The 24769-nt window shown below is 40.3% G+C and overlaps 2 protein-coding genes across 3 annotated transcripts; both read left to right on the top strand.

Annotated features, from left to right (window-relative positions):
* Positions 1-525, top strand: LOC129675167 (olfactory receptor 1; the record flags this gene model as incomplete). The annotated part of the gene is made up of 1 exon (XM_055605175.1): positions 1-525. A coding segment is annotated over one exon (525 nt), but the record flags the coding sequence as incomplete, so codon positions are not given.
* A 9260-nt stretch (positions 526-9785) lies between these two features.
* On the top strand, positions 9786-15015 carry LOC129675164 (olfactory receptor 1468). 2 transcript variants are annotated; one of them, XM_055605171.1, is made up of 2 exons: positions 9786-9798; positions 14081-15015. In XM_055605171.1, exons 1-2 carry the CDS (start codon positions 9786-9788, stop codon positions 15013-15015), a joined length of 948 nt encoding a protein of 315 aa, XP_055461146.1. The 2 variants fall into 2 exon arrangements, with proteins under 2 accessions (XP_055461146.1, XP_055461147.1); XM_055605172.1 differs by lacking the exon at positions 9786-9798 and having other exon boundaries at positions 14071-15015.
* The last annotated feature ends 9754 nt before the right edge of the window (positions 15016-24769 follow it).

The following is a 24769-nucleotide window of genomic DNA, read 5'->3' as shown; positions in this document are numbered from 1 at the left end:
TGTGGGAGTCTGGTGGTGCTGTCCTGGGTTCTGACCACATTCCATGCTATGCTGCACACCCTGCTCATGGCCAGATTGTCCTTCTGTGAGGACAACGTGATCCCCCACTTTTTCTGTGACATGTCTGCTCTGCTGAAGCTGGCCTGTTCTGACACGCATGTTAATGAGGTGGTGATATTTATTGTGGTTAGTGTCTTTCTTGTCCTTCCATTTGCACTCATTATCATGTCTTATGTAAGAATTGTGTCTTCCATTCTCAAGGTCCCTTCTTCTCGAGGCATCAGTAAAGCCTTCTCCACCTGTGGCTCCCACCTGTCTGTGGTGTCACTGTTCTATGGGACAGTCATTGGTATCTACTTATGTCCATCAGCTAATAACTCTATTGTGAAGGAGACTGTCATGGCCATGATGTACACAGTGGTGACTCCCATGCTGAACCCCTTCATCTATAGCCTGAGGAACAGAGACATAAATGGAGCCCTGGAAAGAATCTTTTGCAAAAAGAAAATTCAACTAAACCTATGATATTAAAACTTGGAAATTTAACCCAGTTTCATCTCATAAACATACTAATGTAAACATTAGAATTTCCCAGCATGGAAGCCTACCATGTTCATAGATCATACTACTTGTCCACTTCACTAAGTGCCTTAGCTAAGTAGTTTAACATGGAGAGTGGGTCTTAGGGACCTGATTTGCCATTCTCTTTGTCTTACCCATGTAGTCCCAGAAAATTATAGTGTAATTATAATTTAATTATAATTATACTTATACTTGATTCCTGTTTCTTCTGATATGAAGCTATTCTAGAATTTTACCACATGCCCAAATTACTGCTTTACCATCTCTCTGCTTTTTGAGTAGTACTTGTAATTCAACTCAAAATCAGCAATACCCAAATACCTGACCTTCCTACCCTCCCTGGCTTTTTGTTGTTGCTGTTGTTGTTGTTTGTTCTTATCTTATTCTTTAATTCCCATATCATCTATTTCTTTTGATGTTTACATAATTTTTCTATTATTTTACTTGGCATCCTTATTTTTCACAAAAACAAGGAAGAAGGCTAGAGACAAACACAAAGTTAATTAAGCCTCTCTTTTGCTTTTTGAAGTAGCTAGCTTTTTAGAAAAGTAATCAGTTAACTCCCTGCCAGCCCCCTCCCAGGGTCCAGCCCAGCCCCTTCAAATGTTTCTCCCCATCATTCTCTTCTCACTCTGCTAGCCACCCCTCTCTCAGCCTCAGCTGGCTTTTTATGTCCTAGCCTGTTCCCACAAATCCAAGAGGCAACCAACACTGAAAGTCATAGAGTCAAGCAGTTCTAGCAGCTAAGAATTCTTAAATTCTAGCAACTACAAGTCCTTTAAAGGAGCAGGCACACAAAAGAAATCATACGAAACTGATATTTTCCTCTCTTAATATGTGCATATGATTTGTTTTATATCAGTGTTTTACTGGCTAAGGACTGAATTTCAACACTTCCCATCACCTGTGCCTATGGATGAACCTAAGTAATACAAAAACCTCTCTGATGCATCAAATTGTTCCCCTTTCTCCCGCTTTAAAAGAAAAGGATGGCCATTGTTTTCAAATCACTTGGTGTCACATGATAGGAGCCAGGATTTCAAATTTGTCTCATTTTTGTTGTTGTTGTTGTTGTTGTTTTGTCCCTCAGAGTGTGCCATACAAACACTTTTTTACAACCTCAGATATTCTGCTGAAATGAACATTTCATTGGAAGCTAATTTTCCTCCAGGCTCCACAATATTCTGTGTATCCCCTCGGTGTAAGTCTCTGCCTACAGGTCTATAGGCAGCTCAACATTTAACACTTACACAGTGTTAAACTGTTTTCTGTAGGATAGTTTTCCTTGTCATTTATCTCATTTCTTGACTTATGATGTCACCTCTCACCCAGGGTGGTCACTTATCTACAAAACTTACCCAGGGTCCTCCTTCTTACTTAGCTTCTTTAGGCATACAGATGTTAGTATATTTATCCTATATTGTATGCCTAATATTCACTTATAAGTGAGTATATACCATGTATGTCTTTCTGTTTCTGGGGTACCTCACTCAGGATGATCTTAATATTGGTCTGAAATATCTTCTGTTCTCTGTGTTTTTGTTGATGGCATACACAAAGCTCCAAAATTTCAGTGACTTAGTAGAAGATAATTAGAAGAAATCAAATAGAAAGTTAATATTTAAATTAATCACTGCAATCTTAAAAATGAACCCAATAGTCAATAGCAATGAAAATTAGGTTCACTGGCTCTAGGAAGGGCACAGATTACAATAAATTGACATATACATTGGCTTTATGAAGAATCTCTCCCTCTGAAAATATTTTGAAATGACAATGTCATTAGGTTGTGGGCTACCCACATTATCATTATTCGTGGGTTACCATGTAATGTTTTAATGTCTGTATCATTGTGTGATGCTTCAAATCAAATTAAACAAGACTATGGTGTAAAACATTTCTCATTTCATAACGAAAACTAACAAAATCCCTCTTTCTTGTCTTTTGAGATAAACAGTACGAAAATGTAGTTAATATGGAACAGCAGTTCTGGATTTTTGTCTGTGTCTGCTTCTTAGAGCACGTTGATCAGCTTGACCCCCCCATGCCTCAGTCTATGATGTCTGGGTCATTCAACCCCCAACTTCTACAAGATAAACTTTTTAAAATTCCATCTAAGAATTAAGTCACATGACACACATCTTATCATGCCTGACTTTTCTCATTAATTGTAGAAAGTGGAAACTGCTCTGCTCCCATTCATGTTGCTAGAAAGAACAGTACCTCATTGTGCTTGTTGCCTGAGTTATACTCCTCTGTGTGTGTGTGCTGCTTTTCCTGATTCACTCAACAGGAAAGCAGTGCAGGTTGTTTCCACTTCTTGACTAGATCGTGTTTGTGAGGACATTTCTACAGATTGTTAGGTCATAAAGTCTATGATCAATGAATAGTTACCTAGATAGACTCATGATATGATGTCACAGAGGTATGTGGAAAAGTAGAAAGTGGAGCCTAATTTCCTACTGGAGGAAATAGTTCACCAGGTATGCGTCATTTGAAGCAATATCTGCTTTGACTTCTTCCTGTATTCCCCTTTACTCTCCTTGCTGGCCACCACCTTTTGGACTGATTTTCTTAGTCACACCTTACCCACCATGGTGAATTAGTCTCTGAAGCTGTGAGCACAGACTTCTCTGGGAACAGAGAGCGGCACTTCCATTTTACGGCCTTCCTCATCCTCAGGGGAGCTGACACACAGCACCAGTGATGCTGAGCACAGAACTCACTAACCCTAACACTAACACTTATACTTACATACAGCATTGTGTCTGAACTAAGATGAGAAGAATACAGAACAGTGATAACAGGCAATATAGAGACAAATATCGGTAGTCTATAGGCCACTGATGTACTCAGGGAATTTCCGCCCACTATTATCACCAGCGCTTGAGATACCTTTCACACCTGCAACCCCTTCAATGCCTGCAAGGGGCCCCTCCCTCACACTGAAGGCATCTACATTCTCTAGCACCCTGTCCCTCAGGGCACACTTACACACACACACACACACACACACACACACACACACACACGCTTGCCTGCATTTGTTCTTCTGCATCCGCAGACTTTCCTCCCAAGGTACAGCTGAAACACCAACGCACATGCTGAAACTACTGGACCTCTCTGATCTTCCTGAAGAATTCTCCAGAGAAAGATGATGCCAGTCTGATCTGCAGAATCCAGGAACAAACAGTGAAGGTTACAGATAAGCAAATGGCCAGGGGTTGGTGAAAGAACACATCCAACAAAAATCAGGACATCATGACTTCACCAGCAACCCCCAAAATTAATGGATACTCCAATTCATCAGAAACACAGGAAAATGACTTTAAAGCTATGTGTATCCAGTTGTTAAAGGCATATAAAGAGGAAACAAACAAATCTCTCAGAGAAATAGTCATACAAATACAGACAGTTAAGGAGGAAACGAACAAACCTATCAAAGAATTGGCTACCCAAGTGGAGGCAAAGAAAGAGGAAATGAACAAAGCGCCCAAAGAAACACAGGCAAATTTAGCCAAACAAATGGAGGCCCAAGTAGAGGCACAATTAGCGGCATATAGAGAGGAAATGAACAAGAAAATAGAGACCATCATAGAGAAACAGGAATTCACACTCAAACAGATGAAGGAAATGGTGCAAGGCATAAAAACAGAATTAGAATCAATAAAGAAAACACAAACTGAGAAAACCCTGGACCTGGAGAACCTCGAGAAAAGATCAGGAAACCACAAAGGTAAGCATCACCAATAGAACACAACAGATGGAAAAGAGATTCTCTGGTGCTGAAGATACACTTGCAGAAATTGATACTTCTCTCAAAGAAAAAGTAAAATCAGAAAGTTCCCAAACACAAAACATCCAAAAAATCAAGGACATCATGAATAGACAAAATCTAAGAATAATAGGAATTGATGAAAAAGAAGATACCAGGCTCCAAGGTCCAGGAAATATTTTCAAGATAATAATAGAAGAAAATTTTCCCAACCTAAAGAAAGATATGTCCATAAATATACAAGAGGCCTACAGAATACCAAATAGACTAGACCAGAAAAGAAACTCCTCATATCACATCATAGTCAAAACACTAAATATACAGAATAAAGAAAAGATATTAAAAGCAACAAGGGAAAAAGGCCAAGTAACATATAAAGGTAGACTATTAGAATCACACCAGACTTCTCATCAGAAACTATGAAAGCCAGAAGGACCTGGGCAGATGTCATGCAGACTTTAAAGGACCACAGATGCCAACCCAGATTACTCTACCCTGCAAAGCTTTCAATCAACATAGATGGAGAAAACAAAATATTCCAAGACAAAACTAAATTTAAGCAATAGCTACACAGCAAACGAGCCTCACAGAAGATACTAGAAGGAAAACTCAAATCCAAAGAAAACAACTATACCCAAGAAAACATAGGATACAGATAATTTCCCAACAAAAAATTAAAAGAAAACAAGCAATGAATCACAGTAAGACCACCAACTCCACAATAATAAGAACTAACGTTCAATGGTCAGTATTATCTATCAACATCAATTGACTCAACTCTCTAATAAAAAGACACAGACTAACAGAATGGGTGCAGAAACAGGATCCAACATTCTGCTGCATCCAAGAAACACGCCTATGCAACAAAGATAAATCCTACCTCAGAGTAGAGGGATGGAAAAATATTTTTCAAGCAAATTGACCCAGAAAACAAGCTGGGGTAGCTATCCTAATATCTAATAAAATAGACTTTCAACCAAAATTAATCAAAAAAATATGAGGAGGGGCACTACATTCTCATCAAAGGAAAAATCCACCAAGAGGACTTCACAATTCTGAACATTTATGCCTCAAACACAAGAGTCCCTACATTTGTAAGTGAAACATTATTAAAGCTTAAATCACATATTGATCCCAACACCTTAATAGTGGGAGACTTCAACACCCCACTCTCACCAAGAGACAGATCATCTAAACAGAAGCCAAATAGGAAAATAAAGGCACTTAAAAGCCGTAATTCAAATGGACCGAGTAAATGTCTACAGAACTTTTCACCCAAACTCAAAAGAGTATACCTTCTTTTCAGCACCTCATGGAACCTTCTCCAAAATAAACCATATAGTTGGCCACAAAGCAAGGCTCAACAGATACAAGAAGATTGAAATAATCCCTTGTACTCTGTCTGACCACCATGGACATGTTGTTGATGCCTGAGCTGGACCTCAACAACAACAGAAATAGCAAAAAGCCTACTGCACATGGAAACTGAACAACTGCTACTCAATGACAGCTGGGTTAAGAAATTAATTAATTAATTAATTAATTAAAGACTTCCTAGAATTCAATGAAAATGAAGGTACAACATACCCAAATTTATGGGACACAATGAAAGCAGTGCTCAGAGGAAAATTCATAGCACTGAGAGCCTTCAAGAAGAAATTTGTAACATCTCATACAAGCAACTTAATGGCCCAACTGAAAGCCCTAGGAAAAAAAAAGAAGCAGGTACACCCAAGGGGAGCAGACGGCTAGAAGTAATCAAACTCAGGGCTGAAATCAATAAAGTAGAAACAAATAAAACAATTCAAAGAATCAATGAAACCAAGAGCTGGTTCTTTAGAAAATCAACAAGATAGACAAACCCTTAGCCAAACTAACTAAAAGGCAGAGAGAAATATCCAAATCAGCAAAATCAGAAATGAAAAGGAGGATATAACTACAGACATTGAGGAAATCCAAACAATCATTAAGTCATACTACAAAAACCTATAGGCCACAAAATTTGAAAATCTAAAGGAAATGGACTATTTTTTTGATAGATTCCATCTGCCAAAATTAAGTCAAGATCAGGTAGAAAGATTGAATATTCCTCTATACCCCAAGGAAATTGAAGGAGTCATCAACAGTCTCTCTTCCAAAAAAAAGCCCTGGGCCAGATGGTTTCAGTGCAGAATTCTACCAGACCTTCAAAGAAGGGCCAACTCCAATTCTTTTCAAAGTATTCCACAAAATAGAAACAGAAGGAACATTACCAAACTCATTCTGTAACCACATACCTAAACCACACAAAGACCCAACAAAAAAATAAAGAACTTCAGACCTATCTCTCTTATGAACACTGATGCAAAAATACTCAATAAAATACTTGCAAACCGAATACAAGAACACATAAAAGCTATAATCCAAGTGGATCAAAGACCTCAACATAAAACCAAATACACTAAACCAGTTAGAAAAATAAGTGGGGAAGAACTTAGAACTGATTGATACAGGAGACAACTTCCTGAACAGAACACCAACAGCACAGGCTCTAAGAGTAACAATCAATAAATGAGACCTCGTGAAACTGAAAAGCTTCTGTAAAGCAAAAGACACTGTCATCAGAACAAAACCACAGCCTACAGACTGGGAAAGGATCTTCACCAACCCTATATATGACAGAGGGCTGATATCCAGAATATATAAAGAAATAAAGAAGTTAAAAGGCAATAAATCAAGCAATGCAATTAAAAAATGGGGTACAGAGCTAAACAGAGAATTCTCTGTAGAGGAATATCAAATGGCGAAGAAACACTTAAAGAGATGCTTAACATCCTTAGCAATCAGAGAGATGTAAATCAAAACAACCCTGAGATTTCACCTTACACCCATCAGAATGGCTAAAATAAAAAACTCAAATGACAACCCATGCTAGATAGGTTGTGGAGAAAGGGGAACCCTCTTCCATTGCTGGTGGAAATGTAAACTTGTAAAATCACTTTGGAAATCAATCTGGCGCTTTCTCAGACAATTAGGAATACTGGACATTAGAAGTAGAAGAAAACAAGTAACAGGACAGGAACCTACCGCAGAGGGCCTCTGAACGACTCTACCTAGTAGTGTATCAAAGCAGATGCTGAGACTCACAACCAAAACTTTGGCAGAGTGCAGGGAATCATATGAAAGAAGGCGGAGTTAGTATGACCTGGAGAGGACAGGAGCTCCACAAGGACCAAATATATCTGGGCACAGGGGTCTTTTATGTTTCTCCAACCAAGGACCATGAATGGATATAACCTAGAACCCCTGCCCAGATGTAGCCCATGGCAGCTCAGTATCCAAGTGGGTTCCCTAGTTAGGGGAACAGGGACTGTCTCTGACATGAACTCAATGGCTGTCTCTTTGATCTCCCATCCCCATGAGGGAGGAGCAGCCTTGCTAGACCACAGAGGAGGACACTGTAGCCAGTCCTTAAGAGATCTGATAAGCTAGGATCAGATGGAAGGGGAGGAGGACCTCCTATATCAATGGACTTAGAGAGGGGAAGGGGGGAGATGAGGGAGGGAGGGTGGGGTTGGGAGGGAATGAGGGAGGGGGCTATGGCTGGGAAACAAACTAAATAAACTGTAATTAATATAAAAGAATAAAAATTTAAGAAAAAAAGGAGATAATGGACAAGTTGTTATATCCTTTCAACAAAAAATAATGCAGAGTAAACTTTCCACTCCAAAACCAATGAACTGGAACACAGAAATATTTGCACCAAAGCCAGGCCAGAATCCAGCATGGTGAACAGTAAATCCTGGAAGTTCTTGTCAAGCACCCAGGCACATAGGGATCATGAGCGCAATTGAGTTCAGGAAACCCTGATTTGACATGGGAATCTAGGCTGCTTCTTTCTTGGCATGAAGAAAGATAATCTTAAGGAATTCATCAAACATTGTTTTTATTCCTATCCTTTGCATCTGTTGAGAGGTATAATAAGTTGAGTCATAAATTCTAATTCTTTTTGGCATCATGGTAATATATCTTGAGGGCTGTTTATACAGACTTATGTTTTACTCAGAGAATACCACTTGGGAAAGTGGTAAAAAAAACATATTTTAAAATATGTGTTTTTCCATAGTACTTGAAGTCCTAGCCAGAGCAATAAGACAACTAAAGGAGATCAAGGGGATACAAATTGGAAAGGAAGAGGTCAAAGTGTCACTATTCGCAGATGATATGATAGTATACATGAGTGACCCCAAAAATTCAACCAGAGAATTCCTTCAGCTGATAAACACCTTCAGCAAAGTGGCAGGATACAAAATCAACTCAAAAAAATCAGAAGCCCTCTTGTACACAAAAGACAAAAGAACTGAGAAAGAAATTAGGGAAACAACACCCTTCACAATAGCCACTAATAACATAAAGTACCTTGGGGTGACATTAACCAAACAAGTGAAAGACCTGTTTAAGAAAAACTTCAAGTCTCTGAAGAAAGAAATTGAAGAAGATCTCAGAAGATGGAAAGATTTCCCGTGCTCATGGATTGGTAAGATTAACATTGTGAAAATGGCCATCCTACCAAGAGCAATCTACAGATTCAACGCAATTCCCATCAAAATACCAGCTCAATTCTTTTCAGACCTTGAAAAAAAAGATTCTCAGCTTCATATGGAGAAACAAAAACCCAGAATCTCCGAAACAACCCTGTACAACAACAGATCATCTGGAGGTATCTCCATCCCCAATCTCAAGCTGTACTACAGAGCAATAGTAATAAAAACTGCATGGTATTGGCACAGAAATATAAGGAGGATCAATGGAACCGAATAGAAGACCCATGTACCTATGAATACTCGATTTTTGACAAAGCAACCTAAACCATTCAATGGAAAAAAGATGGTGCTGGTCTAATTGGATGTCTACATGCAGAAAAATGAAAATAGATCCATATTTATCACCCTGCACAAAACTAAAGTCTAAGTGGATCAAATACCTCAACATAAAACCAGATACGCTAAATCTGTTAGAAGAAAAAGTGGGGAACAGCCTAGAGCTCATTGGCACAGGAGACAACTTCCTGAACAGAACTCCAACAGCACAAGCTTTAAGAGCAACAATCAATAAATGGGACCTCATGAAACTGAAAAGCTTCTGTAAAGCAAAGGACACCGTCATCAAAACAAAACGACTGCCTAGAGATTGGGAAAGAATCTTCACCAACCCTTTATCTGACAGAGGGCTAATATCCAGTATATATAAAGAACTAAAGAAGCAGAAAAGCAACAAACCAAGTAATCCAATTAAAAAATGGGGAACAGAGCTAAACAGAGAATTCTCTGTAGAGGAATATAGAATGGCAGAGAAACACTTAAAGAAATGCTCAACGTCATTAGCCATCAGGGAAATGCAAATCAAAACAACCCTGAGATTTCACCTTACACCCATCAGAATGGCCAAGATGAAAAACTCAAGTGACAACACATGCTGGAGAGGTTGTGGAGAAAGGGGAACCCTCCTCCATTGCTGGTGGGAATGTAAACTGGTACAACCACTTTGGAAGTCAATCTGGCACTTTCTCAGATAACTAGGAATAGTGCTTCTCAAGACCCAGCTATACCACTGCTAGGCATATACCCAAAATTTGCTCAAGTACACAATAAGGACATTTGCTCAACCATGTTTGTAGCAGCTTTATTTGTAATAGCCAGATCCTGGAAACAACCCAGATGTCCATCAATGGAGGAATGGGTACAGAAATTGTGGTATTTTTACACAATGGAATACTACTCAGCAATCAAAAAAGAGGAAATCATGAAATTTGCAGGCAAATGGTGGGATCTAGAAAAGATCTTTCTGAGTGAAGTATCCCAGAAGGAGAAAGACAAACATGGAATATACTCGCTTATATAGACCTAAAAGATATGATAAACATAATGAAATCTATACACCTAAAGAAGATAATCAAGAAAGCGGACACGGGGTATGATGATCAATCCTCATTTAGAAAGACAAATGGGATATGCATTGAATGTATGACAGGAGTCTACCGCAGAAAGCATCTGAAAGACTCTACCTAGCAGTGTTCCAAAGTAGATACTAAGACTCATAACCAAACCCTCAGCAGAGTGCAGGGAATCATATGAAAGAAGGGGAGTTTGATGTGAAAAGGATAGGAGCTCCACAAGGACCAAACATATCTGGGCACAGGGTCTTTTCTGAGATGGACACTCAACCAAAGACCATGAGAGGATAGAACCTAGAACCTCTGCTCGAATGTGACCCATGATAGCTCAGTAATCAATTGGTTTTCCATAGTAAGGGGAACAAGGACTATTTCTAACAGAAACTCAATGACTGGCTCTTTAACCTCCCCACCTCCCAAGGGAGGAGCAGTACTGTTAGGCCACAGAGGAGGACTTTGCAGCCAGTCCTGAAAATACCTGACAAAACGGAGTCATATGAAAGGGGAGGAGGTCCTCCCATATCAGTGGACTTGGAAAGGGGCAGGGTGGAGATGAGGGAGGGAGGGTGGGATTGGGGAGGGAATGAGGGATACAGCTGGGATACAGAATTAACAAACTGTAACTAATGAGAAAAATAAAATTTTAAAAAAAATTTTCAAAAAAAATGTGTTTTTCATGGTGATGGTCTCTCCAAGAGCAAATAATGGCTTCTGTACATTTTCATATTCATATATTCTTTTAAATTATGAAGTTTAATTATTCCTATATTATTCCTAATTATTCCTAATTATTCCTCAAAATACAAGGTCAAGTAACATGGGAATCCAGCTCATCCCCTGAACAAGTTATTAATAAGCATCTACCTATGACTTCTCTTCTTCACGTTCCCTCTAAGTGTAGTAACACATGATCAATGACTGTATTCAGTCACAACTAAGATCTGGTCCTAGAAAGGTCCTGGATAATTACACTAATGAGTTGTTCAGGATCTGGCCTCCTCTGGGATACAGAGCCTCTTAAGCCCAGAGATGACTGTAAGGAGAGACAGGAAAAGGGCGATGCAGATGCTGTTGTCCAGAGACTATTTTTCCTATGGCCACAGTGAATAACGAGAAGCATATTATACCAGGGACTGTGTGTCAGCCTCAAACATTCTGGATGAGTTGGCAGCTGGGCAGATGGGTTGCACTGTCCTTCCAGCCCAAGGGTTTCAGCGTCCTGCAGTGTATGATGCTCTGTAGGAAGGCTTTGCAGATATAATAATTTCCTTCTTTGTCATCTCTCCCTTCAGAGACTTTGCCACATCCTGAAGATATTTGAATTAATAGTTACCATCTGAATTATTTTATTCTTGGCATAGTTCCTTTTTTAATTGCTGAGGAATTATTTTCCTAAGATTACACCTGCTGCACTGTGACAATAATGACTTCCTTTGACTTTGTTATGGTACATTAATAAACTTTAACCACAAAGACATTAACTTCATCTGATGGAACTCAACAATCAATATTTTTAAGTGATAATGTAAGTACTGCCTACTCCAGCACCCACGTGTCCTTGCCTGGTGTTCCATTTATAATGTAGGCTCGGAGCTACAGAACCAGAATTCATGTTTTCACAGAAGTCCAGGTAGTTTCTATTTAATGTAAAATACACTATCTTCTAGGGGATACCTATAAGGTGTCTTGATTGAGAATTACTGAAGAAGGTACAAAGCTTACTGGATCACTGAGGGCAGACCTGCTTTCTTTGTCAACTTCAAAACATACTGCAACATGTTGGCATTGTTGAGAAGAAAACAGAAGTGTGTGTGTGTGTGTGTGTGTGTGTGTGTGTGTGTGTGTGTGTGTGTGTGTCTTGGTCTGGGTAGGTTTTTTTGAGCCCACATGATACTGAGAACTGATCAATGTCTGTAAAGCCAGTCGGCAGAGGAGTCTCCAGGCTGAGTAGAGGTTGCACACCTGAGCACAAGGAGGTCTGGAGACGGGATTTTTACTGAGGAAACTGCACGTTTTCCTCTTACCTTCACTGACTGCATGAGGTTCATCACATTACAGAGGGTATTTCCTTTACTTTTAGTCTGCTGGTCTAATGCATCAGACATATTCCTATTTTTTTAAATAAATACAATAGCATTTGTCCCATTGACTACTGTCAAATTTAGATCATTAGCTAAATGATCAAGTCTAATGATTATGAATTTGGGAAAGTATGTTTTGAGACAGAGTCATGATGTTATCATGGCTGTCCTGGAACTCTATGTAGATGAGACTGGCCTCAGACTCACAAAGATCTGCTTGCCTCTGTCTCCAGAGTACTGGCATTAAAAGCACTGTACCACCACACCCAACCCTTGGGGAAAATTTCGTATGGATATTGGTTCTAATTTAGTGGTGGTCTGTGGCCTTTAATGTTTAAAGGCTCTGTCTCAGACTGAGGCACAACTAGCAAACATTTCTGACTACTGCTCTCACACAAGCACTAGGCCATGTGCTGGCCCTGCTGCTAGATGAAGGATGCCATGGCCTGTCCCTCATGTAGTGCACAGCCTGGTGGGAACTCTACAGAAATCATGATCCGAGCACTGAGCCAGGCGAGAGGAGCATTGGATGCCGCGAGAGCATGACAGCAGATCTCAATCCAGAATGAAAATGTTTGATTAGCAAGTGGCATGTAATATCTATGAGAGATATATGAGGCTAACATCGGTGAAGGGGCTTAAGAGAAGAGGAAATTATAGGCAAGTGAAAGAGCAAGTTTAAAATGCTGGAAGCAAGAAATTATGACTTTTAAGGATAGCATTGGAAAAGAGCAGCACACAGGTGCAACACTTCATGGGTAATACAGCATCATTTGAAAACACGATAAGAGCTTTGGATATTATTGGAGTTGGCTTGAATAAAATGAGTGTTAATAATGTTAAATCCTTTAACTGATTTCCTAAAGCTCATCACATTAATTTACTCAAAAAGCTAATGGTTTATATATTAGTAATCTTGTGTTTACATTGTCGGCATCATTTAGTTGCCAACCTAGTCTGGGAATGTGGTGTTGAGACATTGACTGAATGATGTAGAATGGTGGAGAGCAGCTACAGGGTTTGCTAGATTGATAGTTCTAGAAAGAGAAATAAAATTGACAGATTTTGTATTTGATTTGGGGCTTGCAGACATTGAATTAATCATTTCCTAAATGTCACCTTAAAGAACTGAGAGAAGACTGAGAAGGGCAAGCTGGGAAAGAGCAAAGTGGAATCATGGTATCACTTGGATCTGCTGCACTTGACATGCCTATGACATATCCAAGAGATGATGACTACTAAGCAACGAGACAGAGTTCTGAAGGTTACAAAGACTTTCACAGCTGAGTTTCAGAGAGCAATTTAAGGCACTAATATAAACAAATCTATATATGGAGGTATTAAGAAAGTTTCAGAATCATGAGAACCATCAATGTGTAGTAGATGCTAAGAGAAAGGAGCCAATTACAAGTGCCGAGGACGGCCATTCAGACAGGTAAGACAAAAACTAACATATTGATGTCACAGAAGCAAGTAGCTAAATACATTAAAGAAATGATAGCATGCTGAAACATATAAGATGGTTAAAAAAAAGAGGTAATCGGTGATTACAGAGATTATCAGTTTATAATTATGGTTATGAGATCAACTGGTTTAAAAAGGAATAAAGAACCTAGACGAAAAACATAGAAATCTGTACATTTCAATTGTATTTCTAAGGATCTGTGTCATTTTTCTCTTAAAGGTAAAGGAGAAAGAATATGACAGAAGGGAATCAAACTGTCATCTCCCAGTTCCTCCTCCTGCGCCTGCCCATCCCCCCAGAGTACCAGCACCTTTTCTATGCCCTGTTTCTGGCCATGTACCTCACCACTGTCCTGGGAAACCTCATTATCCTTATCCTCATTCAACTGGACTCTCATCTCCACACACCCATGTACTTGTTTCTCAGCAACTTGTCCTTCTCTGACCTCTGCTTTTCCTCTGTCACAATGCCCAAGTTGCTGCAGAACATGCAGAGCCAAGTTCCATCTATCTCCTATGCAGGCTGCCTGGCTCAACTGTACTTCTACCTGTATTTTGCAGACCTTGAGAGTTTCCTTCTTGTGGTCATGGCCTATGACCGCTATGTGGCCATCTGCTTCCCCCTTCATTACAGCAGCATCATGAGCCCCAAGCTCTGTGGGAGTCTGGTGGTGCTGTCCTGGGTTCTGACCACATTCCATGCCATGCTGCACACCCTGCTCATGGCCAGACTCTCTTTCTGTAAGGACAATGTGATTCCCCACTTCTTCTGTGACATATCTCCTTTGCTGAAGCTGTCGTGCTCTGACACACATGTTAACGAGCTGGTGATATTTATTATGGGAGGGCTTGTTATTGTTGTTCCATTCCTACTCATTGTTGTGTCCTATGCACGAATTGTCTCCTCCATTCTTAAGGTCCCCTCTGCTCGAAGTATTCACAAGGTCTTCTCCACCTGTGGTTCCCACCTGTCTGTTGTGTCACTGTTCTATGGGACAATTATTGGTCTCTACTTATGTCCATCTGCCAGTAATTCCACTGTGAAGGAGACTGTCATGGCTATGATGTACACAGTGGTGACTCCCATGCTGAACCCCTTCATCTACAGCCTGAGGAACAGGGAGATAAAGGGGGCCCTGGGAAGAGTTCTTTGTAAGAAGAAAAATCCCTCCTATCTGTGACAACTGCATTTGATGATTTTGAAAAACTTCATTCAATAAATAGACTATATTAACTTGGCGATACTATTCCAAATTTTCTCATTGTCATCTGGGATTCTGCTAAAAGAATAGGGTGGTAATTGTGCAGCATGTAAAAGAGAAGTCTAAGTGTGCAGGCATGATATGTTTGTGTAGCTGAATGTTCTATTTTGCTTTTCTTGAGTGATCCTGGAAAAGCATATATCAAAGCTACTGTTTTAGTGACCTCAATTTTTTTCATTTTCATTTTTATAGTAATTACAGTTTATTCACGTTGTATCCCAGCTGTAGCCCCCTTGCTTCTCTGCTCCCAATCCCCACCCTCCTTCCCTAATCTCTTCCTATGCCCCTCTCCAAGTCCACAGATAGGGAAGGTCCTCATCCCTTTCCATCTGACCCTAGCTTATGCAGTCTCATCTGAACTGGATGCATTGTCCTCCTCTGTGGCATGTCAAGGCTTTTTCTCCCCCATCCAGGGGAGATGCTCAAAGAGCGCTGAGTTCATGTCATAGAGAGTCTCTGTTCCCCTTATTAGGGAACCCACTGGGATATTGAGGTGCCATGGGCTACATTCGAGCAGGGGTTCTAGGTTATATCCATGAATGGTCCTTGATTGGTATATCAGTCTCAGAAAAGACCCCTGTGCCCAGATATTTTGGTTCTGTAACTCTCCTTGTGGAGTTACTGTCCTCTACAAGTCTTACTATCTCCCTCTTCTTTCCTAAGATTCCCTGCACTCTGCCCAAAGTTTGTTTATGAGTCTCATTATCTGCTTTTATACAATGCTGGGTAGAGTCTTTCAGAAGCCCTCTGTGGTAGGCTCCTGTCCTGTTTCCTGCTTTCTCTTTCTTCCAATGTCCATCCTGTTCACCCTTCTGAGTGAGGATTAATTGTCTTACCCAGGGTCCTACTTCTAGCTTGCCTTCTTTATGTGTTTAGATTATTGTAGGGTTATCCCTTATTATATGTCTAGTATCCACTTATAAGTGAGCATGTTCTGTGCGTGTCTTTCTGTTTCTAGGACACCTCACTCAGGATGATCTTTTCTAGATCCCACCACTTGCCTGCAAATTTCATGATTTCCTTGTTTTTAATTGCTGAATAGTATTCCATTGTGTAAATGTACCACAATTTCTGTATCCATTTCCCCGCTGAGGAACACCTGGGTTGTTTCCTGGTTCTGGCTATTATAAATAAAGCTGCTATGAACATGGTTGAACAAATGTTCTTATTGTGTACTTGAGCATATTTTGGATATATGCCTAGGAGTGGTATTAGCTGGATCTTGAGGAAGCGCTACTCCTAATTGTCTGAGAAAGGGCCAAATTGATTTCCAAAATGGTTGTACAAGTTTACATTCCCACCAGCAATGGAAGAGGGTTCCCCTTTCTCCAAATCCTCTCCAATATGTATTGCCACTTGAGTTTTTGATCTTAGCCATTCTGATGGGTATAAGGTGAAATTTCAGGGTCGTTTTGATTTCCATCTCCCTGATAACTAAGGACATTGAACATTTCTTTAAGTGTTTCTTTGTCATTCTATATTCCTCTACAGAGAATTCTCTGTTTAGCTTTGTACCCCATTTTTTAATTGGATTACTGGATTTGTTCCTTTTTAACTTCTTTAGTTTTTTATGTACTCTGGATATTAGCCCTCTGTCAGATATAGGATTGGTGAAGATCCTTTCCCAGTCTGTAGGCAGTTGTTTTGTTCAGTTGACAGTGTCCTTTGCTTTACAGAAGCTTTTCATGAGGTCCCATTTATTGATTGTTGATGTTAGAGCCTATGCTGTTGGTGTTCTGTTCAGAAAGTTGTCTCCTGTACCAATGAGTTCTAGGCTCTTTCCCACTTTTTCTTCTAAAGAACTTAGTGTGTCTGGTTTTATGTTGAGGTCGTTCATCCACTTGGACTTTAGTTTTATTCAGGGTGATAAATATGGATCTATTTGCATATTTCTGCATTTAGACATCCAGTTAGCCCAGCACCATTTGTTGAAGATGCTTTTTTTTTTTCCATTGTATGGTTTGGGCTTCTTTGTCAAAAATCAAGTATCCATAGGTGCGTGGGTTTATTTCTGGGTATTCTAGTTGGTTCTATTGATCCACCATTCTGTTTCTATACCAATACCATGCAGTTGTTTTTTTGTTTGTTTGTTTGTTTACTATTTCTCAGTAGTACAGCTGGAGATCAAGGATGGAGATACCTCCAGATGATTGGTTGTTGTACAGAATTGTTTTGGCAATTCTAGGTTTTTTGTTTTTCTATATGAAGTTGAGAATTTTTATTTCAAGTTCTGTAAAGAATTGTGTTGGTATTTTGATGGGAATTGCATTCAATCTGTAGATTTCTTTTGGCAGGATGGCCATTTCCACTATGTTAATCTTACCGATTAATGAGCATGGGAGATCTTTCCATCTTCTGATATCCTCTTCTATTTCTTTCCTCAGAGACTTGAAGTTTTTTTAAACAGGTCTTCCAATCCAGACATTGCATTGTGATACTTATTCTAAGCACCACCTGTCTCAACTTTGTGTAAACATGCCAAAATAAAACAACCAGCCACAATGTTGAGCAATGGAGAGGAAAGAATAGATGGGAGAGGGAGGAGCCAGAGGACAGAAAGAAGTGGGAGGCAGAGGAGGAACAGAGAGGAGAAAGTTGGGAAAAGAGGCTGGGGAGAGGTCTTGGAACGATGTGGAGAGATGGACTGGACCTCATATGTCACTAAAAGCAAGTATAATATGAGAAATCTGAATGGTAAAAACTACATGGGCTTGGAGGTTTAGGATGGAACAACTATTGCCCAGCATTGTGATCTAGGTTAATAAATCCCAGTCTCTGTGTGGTGAATTGGATATACAGCTGTGTGTAGCATTAACCACAGCTTTACTAAAAGATATATCAATAGTAAATTTTTACAACAAATAAAACATGTAGCCTCACTGTTTGTTCCTGGAGTCTGTACTTCAGACTGGGTCCATCTTTTTCTGGCTTCTGGAATGTTTTTCAGGAAGATAAAAGAGGTCTGAGAGTCTGTCTTGATATTTCAGCTGTCCCTAAGTGAGAAATGTGACGCTGACACTATTTGCAGGTGCTGTTAGTGGGCACAACGCGCAGGCGCAGATTCCCTGACTACTTCAGTCGCCTATGAGCCACTGGTATGCAGATCTGTCTGGGCCCCAGGAATTGTTTGCCTGGAATTCACTGGGTAGACCCGCAGAGCAGGGGCTTCAGTGTTGAGAATGCTCTTTCAAGAATCCCTTTGTTGCCCCCACTAGCGGTGTGGGTGGTAGGGATCTCTCATCTGGCTGCTTGTGTAGAGGGGCCCTGGATCTGGGCCTCTGCAAGCACTCACTTGAAGGTGCACTCACTATCTAGCAGGACCAATTGGGAAGCACAGGGTTTCTGATTTGATCCTGCAGGAGCAAATGCAGGTGTAGGCTAACAGTCAGCTCAGTGGTGCTGTAGTAGCAGATCTTGGTGTCCTCTAGCACTGTGCTCTGTGCTAGGAGCTACTGGCACTGTGCTCTGTGGATGACTCTGCAGGTCACCTTCACCTCAGCCAGGGAAGGATTATGGCAGCCGGTCCCAGGAGAGTGTATGGTGGGGGTGGGGGGGAATTGAGTATTCTCTGTCCCAGATCCTGAGCAGGGGTTTCTTTGCTAGGAGCAGCCGGCACCGCAGGCTGGGCACTATGCTCTGTGGCAGATGCTGTGGACTGTCTCTGCAGCCTCTGCCAAAGAGGGAGTAGGGAGGTGGATATGGGGAAGTCCCTGGGGATTGAGCCCCCAGGAGAAGTCCATAGAGGAGTCCGCAGGTGACCCGAATCTAAATGGTCTCAGTTCACGGTTAGTCCCCTTTCTCCCTGGAAGCCTTAATGTCGTCGTTCTGGGTTCAGCAGCCCCTTCACTCACCAATTTCGGAGTTTCAGATCTTTGCCCCTCAGATATGTTGCACGCTCGTCACTGCCATCTTGGATCCCCCATGACCTCCATTTCTTACATCTTAAGTCACCCCAGAATTTTATCTGCTTTAACTATGATCTCATTTTTAAATGGCCCTCCAAAATTCCAAGTCAATAACACTCCAGTATCTCAGCCTTCCATCCCTAGTACCTTCCACGTGCTACTTAGGAACAGACCTTTGATTTTATTCATTTTAAAATTGTTAACCTTTACTAGTATTTTGTCTATATGGGTATTTTACTTACATGTATGTCTGTACACCGTGCATGCAGTACCAGTGGAGGACAGAAGAGAACATCCAATCTCCTGGGACTGGGCTTACCAATGGTCGTGAACTATCATGTGGGTACTGGAAATGGAATCTGGTTCCTCTGTAAGAGCAGCTAGTATCCTTACCACTGAGCTGTCTCTCCAGCCCCTTATTCATTGTATTTAATTACCACATACCATTTTTATTTTCATATCTATTTCAGGTTTTTTTCTTATCTCTTCTGATTGTTATACAGTATATTTTAATCATATTATTTGCCCTCTCCAATTCCTCCCAGATCCCACCCATCTCCCTACCCACCCAACCACATGACTTCATGTCCCCACCCTCATACACACAAAAAAAAATACAAAAAATTTCAAAACAAAGAAAATCTGTAACATAAAAAAGACCAAAACAAATCCAAAAGCCCAAGCATACTCATGTACACACACACACACACACACAGACACACACACACACAGACACACACACACACACACACAGACATACACCAACAAAACAAAATAAAATATGGAGTTTATTTTGTGTTGGTCAACTACACCTGGGCATGGGGCTTCCCTGAGAATGTAGTTGATATACCCAGTGACACTCCACTGAAGGAAACTGTTTTCCCTTTCCCAGCAGGTATCAGTTGCAAAGAGCTTCTTGGTTGGGGGAGGGACTTTGTGTCCACTGCCCTTTCTCATGTGCCAGGATTTTGTCTGGCTGGAATCTGTGGGCTATTGTGCATGCTGTCAGTCTCTGTGAGTTCATATGTGTATCATTACTGTTGCATCTGGAAGGCGCAGTTCCCTTGAAGTCATCAACTCCTAGAGCTCTTGTAATCTTTCCACCTCATTTCCCAAGTAGATCCATGAACCTTTCTCACATTTTTCTGTAACAATGTCATTTGTACAGTTCTCCCTTTGGCTTGAATTAACTAACAGCTAGGGACTCTAGATTTTATTTCCCTAGGACTATGGAAATAAACTAGAGGCTGATGTATGTTCTATTTTTAAAGAGACTACTCACATGTTTCATGTTTTACTCTTGCATTGGGGTCCTTGATCTATCTGCAGTAGAGTTTATGCATGTTGAGGGAGAAGGATCTAGTTTCATTCTTCTACATGTAGCTATCCAGTTTGACCAGCTGCATTTGTTGAAGATGCTATCTTCTCACCAATGTGTATTATTGGTCTCTTCATTAAAAAAAATCAGGTGTCTGTAGAGTATATTCCTCAATTCATTAATCAGTGAGTGTTCTTATGTAAATGCCAAGCTGTTTTTACTACTGCAGCTTTGTAGCATAACTTGAAAATCCAGAATGGTGATACCTTCAGTCATTCTTTTGTTGTTTGGGGATCATCTTGACTTTTGTGTTTCTATATGAAATTTAATATTATTTTCAGTTTCTGAGAAGAATTGCATTAAAATTTAATGGGCGTTGCATTGAATTTATAGATTACTTTTGATAAGGTGGCCATGCTCATTATGTTAATCCTGCCAATTCATGAGCAATGGAGGTCTCTCCATCTTTTAGTATTCTCAGTTCCATTTTTCAGTGTCTTAACATTTTCATTGCACAAGTCTTTCTGAGGATGTTATTCCATTGACCTATGTTATCTAAAATCATATGTTCCCATCTTACACATTCTTTTTCTAAGTGCATTAGTGTATCAATGTTTTCTCCTAACCTGTCTTTACTCTCAAAAGATCTATTAACTAGCCAGAGAATAACTAGGCAGAGCATGAGACTGCAGTCCAATCATACATTGTGTACTGATACAGTCAGCATAGCTGATGTACGCTTTGCTTTGGGTGTTTAGCATCTCTGTATACAGAGCATTCAAATGCCCTTCTCCCAGTCATTTTAAAATAAGCAACACGTTGTTGCCAACAGCAGTCCTCCAACTGTGCTCCACGGCATCCGGAGCCTTCCTTTTTCCCAGCTGCATACATGCCTGTCTATTATCTCCTCTCACCCTCCCTTCCCCATACCCTTCCTTACATCTGGCAACCACTATGCTAATCTACTTCCAGAAGACCACCTTTTTGCCTCCTTTATTAGAATATTTATAAGAAGGTTTTGCATTTTTCTTAAATTCAACTTTGTTGTTTTGTTTTGTTGTTCATTCATGTTTTTATTTTTTCATTTTACATCTGATTGAAGCCCTCACTCTCTACTCCTCCCCATCCTAGACTCTCACCATCTTCACCCTTTCCACCCTCCCCTTGTCCTCAGAAAACAAAAGCCTCCCCCCTTACCAACCTGCACCATCACATCAAGATGCATCAGGACTAATCTCATCCTTTTCCACTGAGGCCAGACAAGGCAGCACATCTATGAGAAAGGGAGGCAAAAGCAGGCAATACAGTCCTCCAAGAGAGAGGACATCCTCCTCTCTTCTTGCTACGGGATGCACATGAAGACCAAGCTGCCCATCAGTTTCATATGTGTTGGGGGCCTAAATCCAGGCCGTGCATGCTCTTTGGTTTGTACTTCAGTCTCTGTAAGCCCCCATGGGCCTAAGTTACTTCTCTCTCTCTCTCTCTCTCTCTCTCTTCCCAAAGGTCCTCCTGTTTGGCTGTGGTCTCTGCATCTGTTTCCATCTGCTGCTGGTGGAGCCTCTCAGAGGACAATTATGCTGGGCTCCTGTCTGCAAGCAGAGCAGAGCATCATTACTCTCTCCCATGAACTGGGTCCCAGGTTGGGCCAGTCATTGCTTGGGCATTCTCTCAATCTCTGCTCTATTTTTATCCCTGCACGTCTTGTAGGCAGGTTAAATTTGGGGTCAAAGGTTTTGTGAGTGGGTTGTTGTCTCTCTTTCTCCACTGAAGTCCTGCCTGCCTAAGACATGACCACTAGTCTCCATGTCCCCCACTGCTAGGTGTATCAACAGAGTTCTAATATCCAACTATATAAAGAGCTCAAGAAATTAAACACCCACAAACCAAATAATCCAGTTAAAAAATGAGGCACAGAGTTAAACAGAGACTTCTCAACTGATGAATCTCTAATGGCAGAGAGGCACTTAAAAATAGACTCAAGAAGCTGGGAATGATGGTGCACACCTATAATCCCAGCACTTGGGGAGGCAGAGGCCATAGATCTCTGTGAGTTTGAGGCAGGCCTGGTCTACAACATGAGTCTAGAATAGCCAAGGCTACACACAGAAAAACCTTGTCAAAATTAATTAATTAGTTAATTAATTAATTAATTAATTAAAAAAGAAAGAAAAAATTGTTCAACATCCTCAGTCATTAGGGAAATGCAAATCAAAAGGACTCTGAGATTCCATCTTACACCTATCAGAATGGCTAAGATCAAAACTCAAGAGAGACCACATGCTGGCAAGGATATGGAGAAAGGGAACACTCCGCCACTAATGGTGGGAGTAGAAGCTTGTACAAACACTTTGGAAATCAGTCTGGCCCTGTTTCAGAAAATTGGGAATAGTTCTAACTTAAAACCCAGCTATACCACTCCTGGCATATACCCGAAAGATGCTTCAACATACAACAAGAAAACTTGTTCAACTATGTTCATAGCAGCTTTATTCATAATAGTAAGAAAGAACCCAGATGTCCCTCAAACAAAAAAAAAAAAAAAAAAAAAACAATGGATAAAGAAAATGTGGTACATTTATACAATGGAATTACTACTCAGCTATTAAAAACAAGGAAATCATGAAATTTTCAAGCAAGTGGACAGAACTAGAAAAGAACATCCTGAATGAGGTAACACACACCCAGAAAGACTAACATGGTATGTACTCACTTGTAAGTGAATGCTAGCCATATAGTACAAGATAACCATACTACAATCCACACACCCAAAGAAGCTAGGTAACAAGGAGGACCCACAGGAGAATGCTTGAATCTCACACAGAAGTGGAAATGAAATAGACATCAAAAGAGGATGAAGAGAGGGAACGTGGAGAGAGAGGTTATTGGGTGGGGAATGATGGTGGGATCAGATGTGGAGAGAGCAGGAATGGGAGGCAAGAGAGCTGGGAGAGAAAAGGAATGTGGAGGATGGCATCTCAGGACAAGCTGGAGACCTGTGACAGGGTTGGCTCAACCTTGTTTTTACTGAAAAGGCATCCTGTTTGAATTTATTACTTATCTTCATTTGTTAGCATAACGTTTTATATTAGTATTCCTAAATTAAAAATAAGTTTTTCACCATTCTTGTAACAATACTTTCTAGTATTTGGGGTTTTTTATTACCTCCTTGGTTGGCTGTAGTGCATCATTATTGTTTAAAAAATTGTTTAAGTGTATGATTTTGTGAGCACCTCTGTGAAATTTAAATTCCATTTTCTAAAGTACTGTTGAAAATGTCAGTTCCTTTAGTACCTCTTCCATCCGCTCTCATATGGACGTTTTCCCTCCTGTAGGATTGTAGGATTACTTCTCCAAATTGGAAGTTCTATAACTACAAACTTCTTATATTTGCTTACTTTCCCCTAAGTGTTTATATAGTACAAAAAATGTATTTTTTTCTCATCTTCACTGCCATATTGTTTTCTGTTATCATATCTTAGAATATTTATTGTTATTATTTCAATCTATATACAACAATTGATATGAACAATGATTACTTTCTTTAAAATAAAATAAGAAAATAGACAGGAAACTAGCAGAGCACAGCAGACTATTCTGATTTGCTTCCAAATTCCTGTAATGAAATACTATTGCCATAGATACCTTGGGGAAGTAACAGTTTATTTGGCTTTCAGGTTGTAGTCAACCTCAAGGGAAGCCAGGGCAAGGCAGGAACTCAAAACAAGAGCTTGATACAGAAGCCAAAGATGGAAGCCGCTTAGTGGTTTGCTCCCTATAAAGACAATTTGGGAGTTGTGGTTTCTCTCAAAAACACAGAGATATTATTGGGATGTGTTTTTGTTTTGATCCCAGGTATGTGGGCATGTGGCTGCTTCAGAGTGTGCACAGCAGCTGACTATGATTTGCCTCATGCTCTGGTGAGGGTGTGATATTTTCTGAGATTATGTGATGTTTGGAATTCTGGGTACTTTTCAGAGGGTATATAAATTCTAGGGCCCTGAGATGTGGGGTGGGCTGTTGGTTGATGTTGGTTGGTGTTGGTCCTGTTTTGTTAAGTAGTCATGTGCAAAGAAGAAACAAGAAGGAGGAGGAGAAGAAGAATTAGATATCCTGGTGGTGAAGATCAAATTTGCCCCGAGGAACTCGATACCAGTAATCATCAGGAAGTTGTTTAATTATGTTATCATTAACATCATCCCCTTTCCAACCACTGACTTCATTCAAGGATCCCTTTCCTTTCCTCTCTGTCCTTTTTTCTCTCTTATCTAGTGTTAGGGGGTTGAAAGGGTGGGGAAATGTGAAGAATGGTGAAAGAACCCACAGAGTTATAAAGAACAGCTCCAAGTGGCACCTAAATGCAGGGCTACACAAAATGGAAATTTTGATTTCAAATTCTGTAGAGAAAACAGCAGGGGACAAAGGAATGAATTTTGTTTTTCAAGATGACAGC

The sequence above is a fragment of the Psammomys obesus genome, unplaced genomic scaffold (assembly GCF_907164565.1).
Source record: "Psammomys obesus unplaced genomic scaffold, mPsaObe1.curated_primary_1811, whole genome shotgun sequence".
NCBI classification, from domain to species: Eukaryota; Metazoa; Chordata; class Mammalia; order Rodentia; family Muridae; genus Psammomys; species Psammomys obesus.
This window is presented reverse-complemented; position numbering and strand designations above follow the sequence as displayed.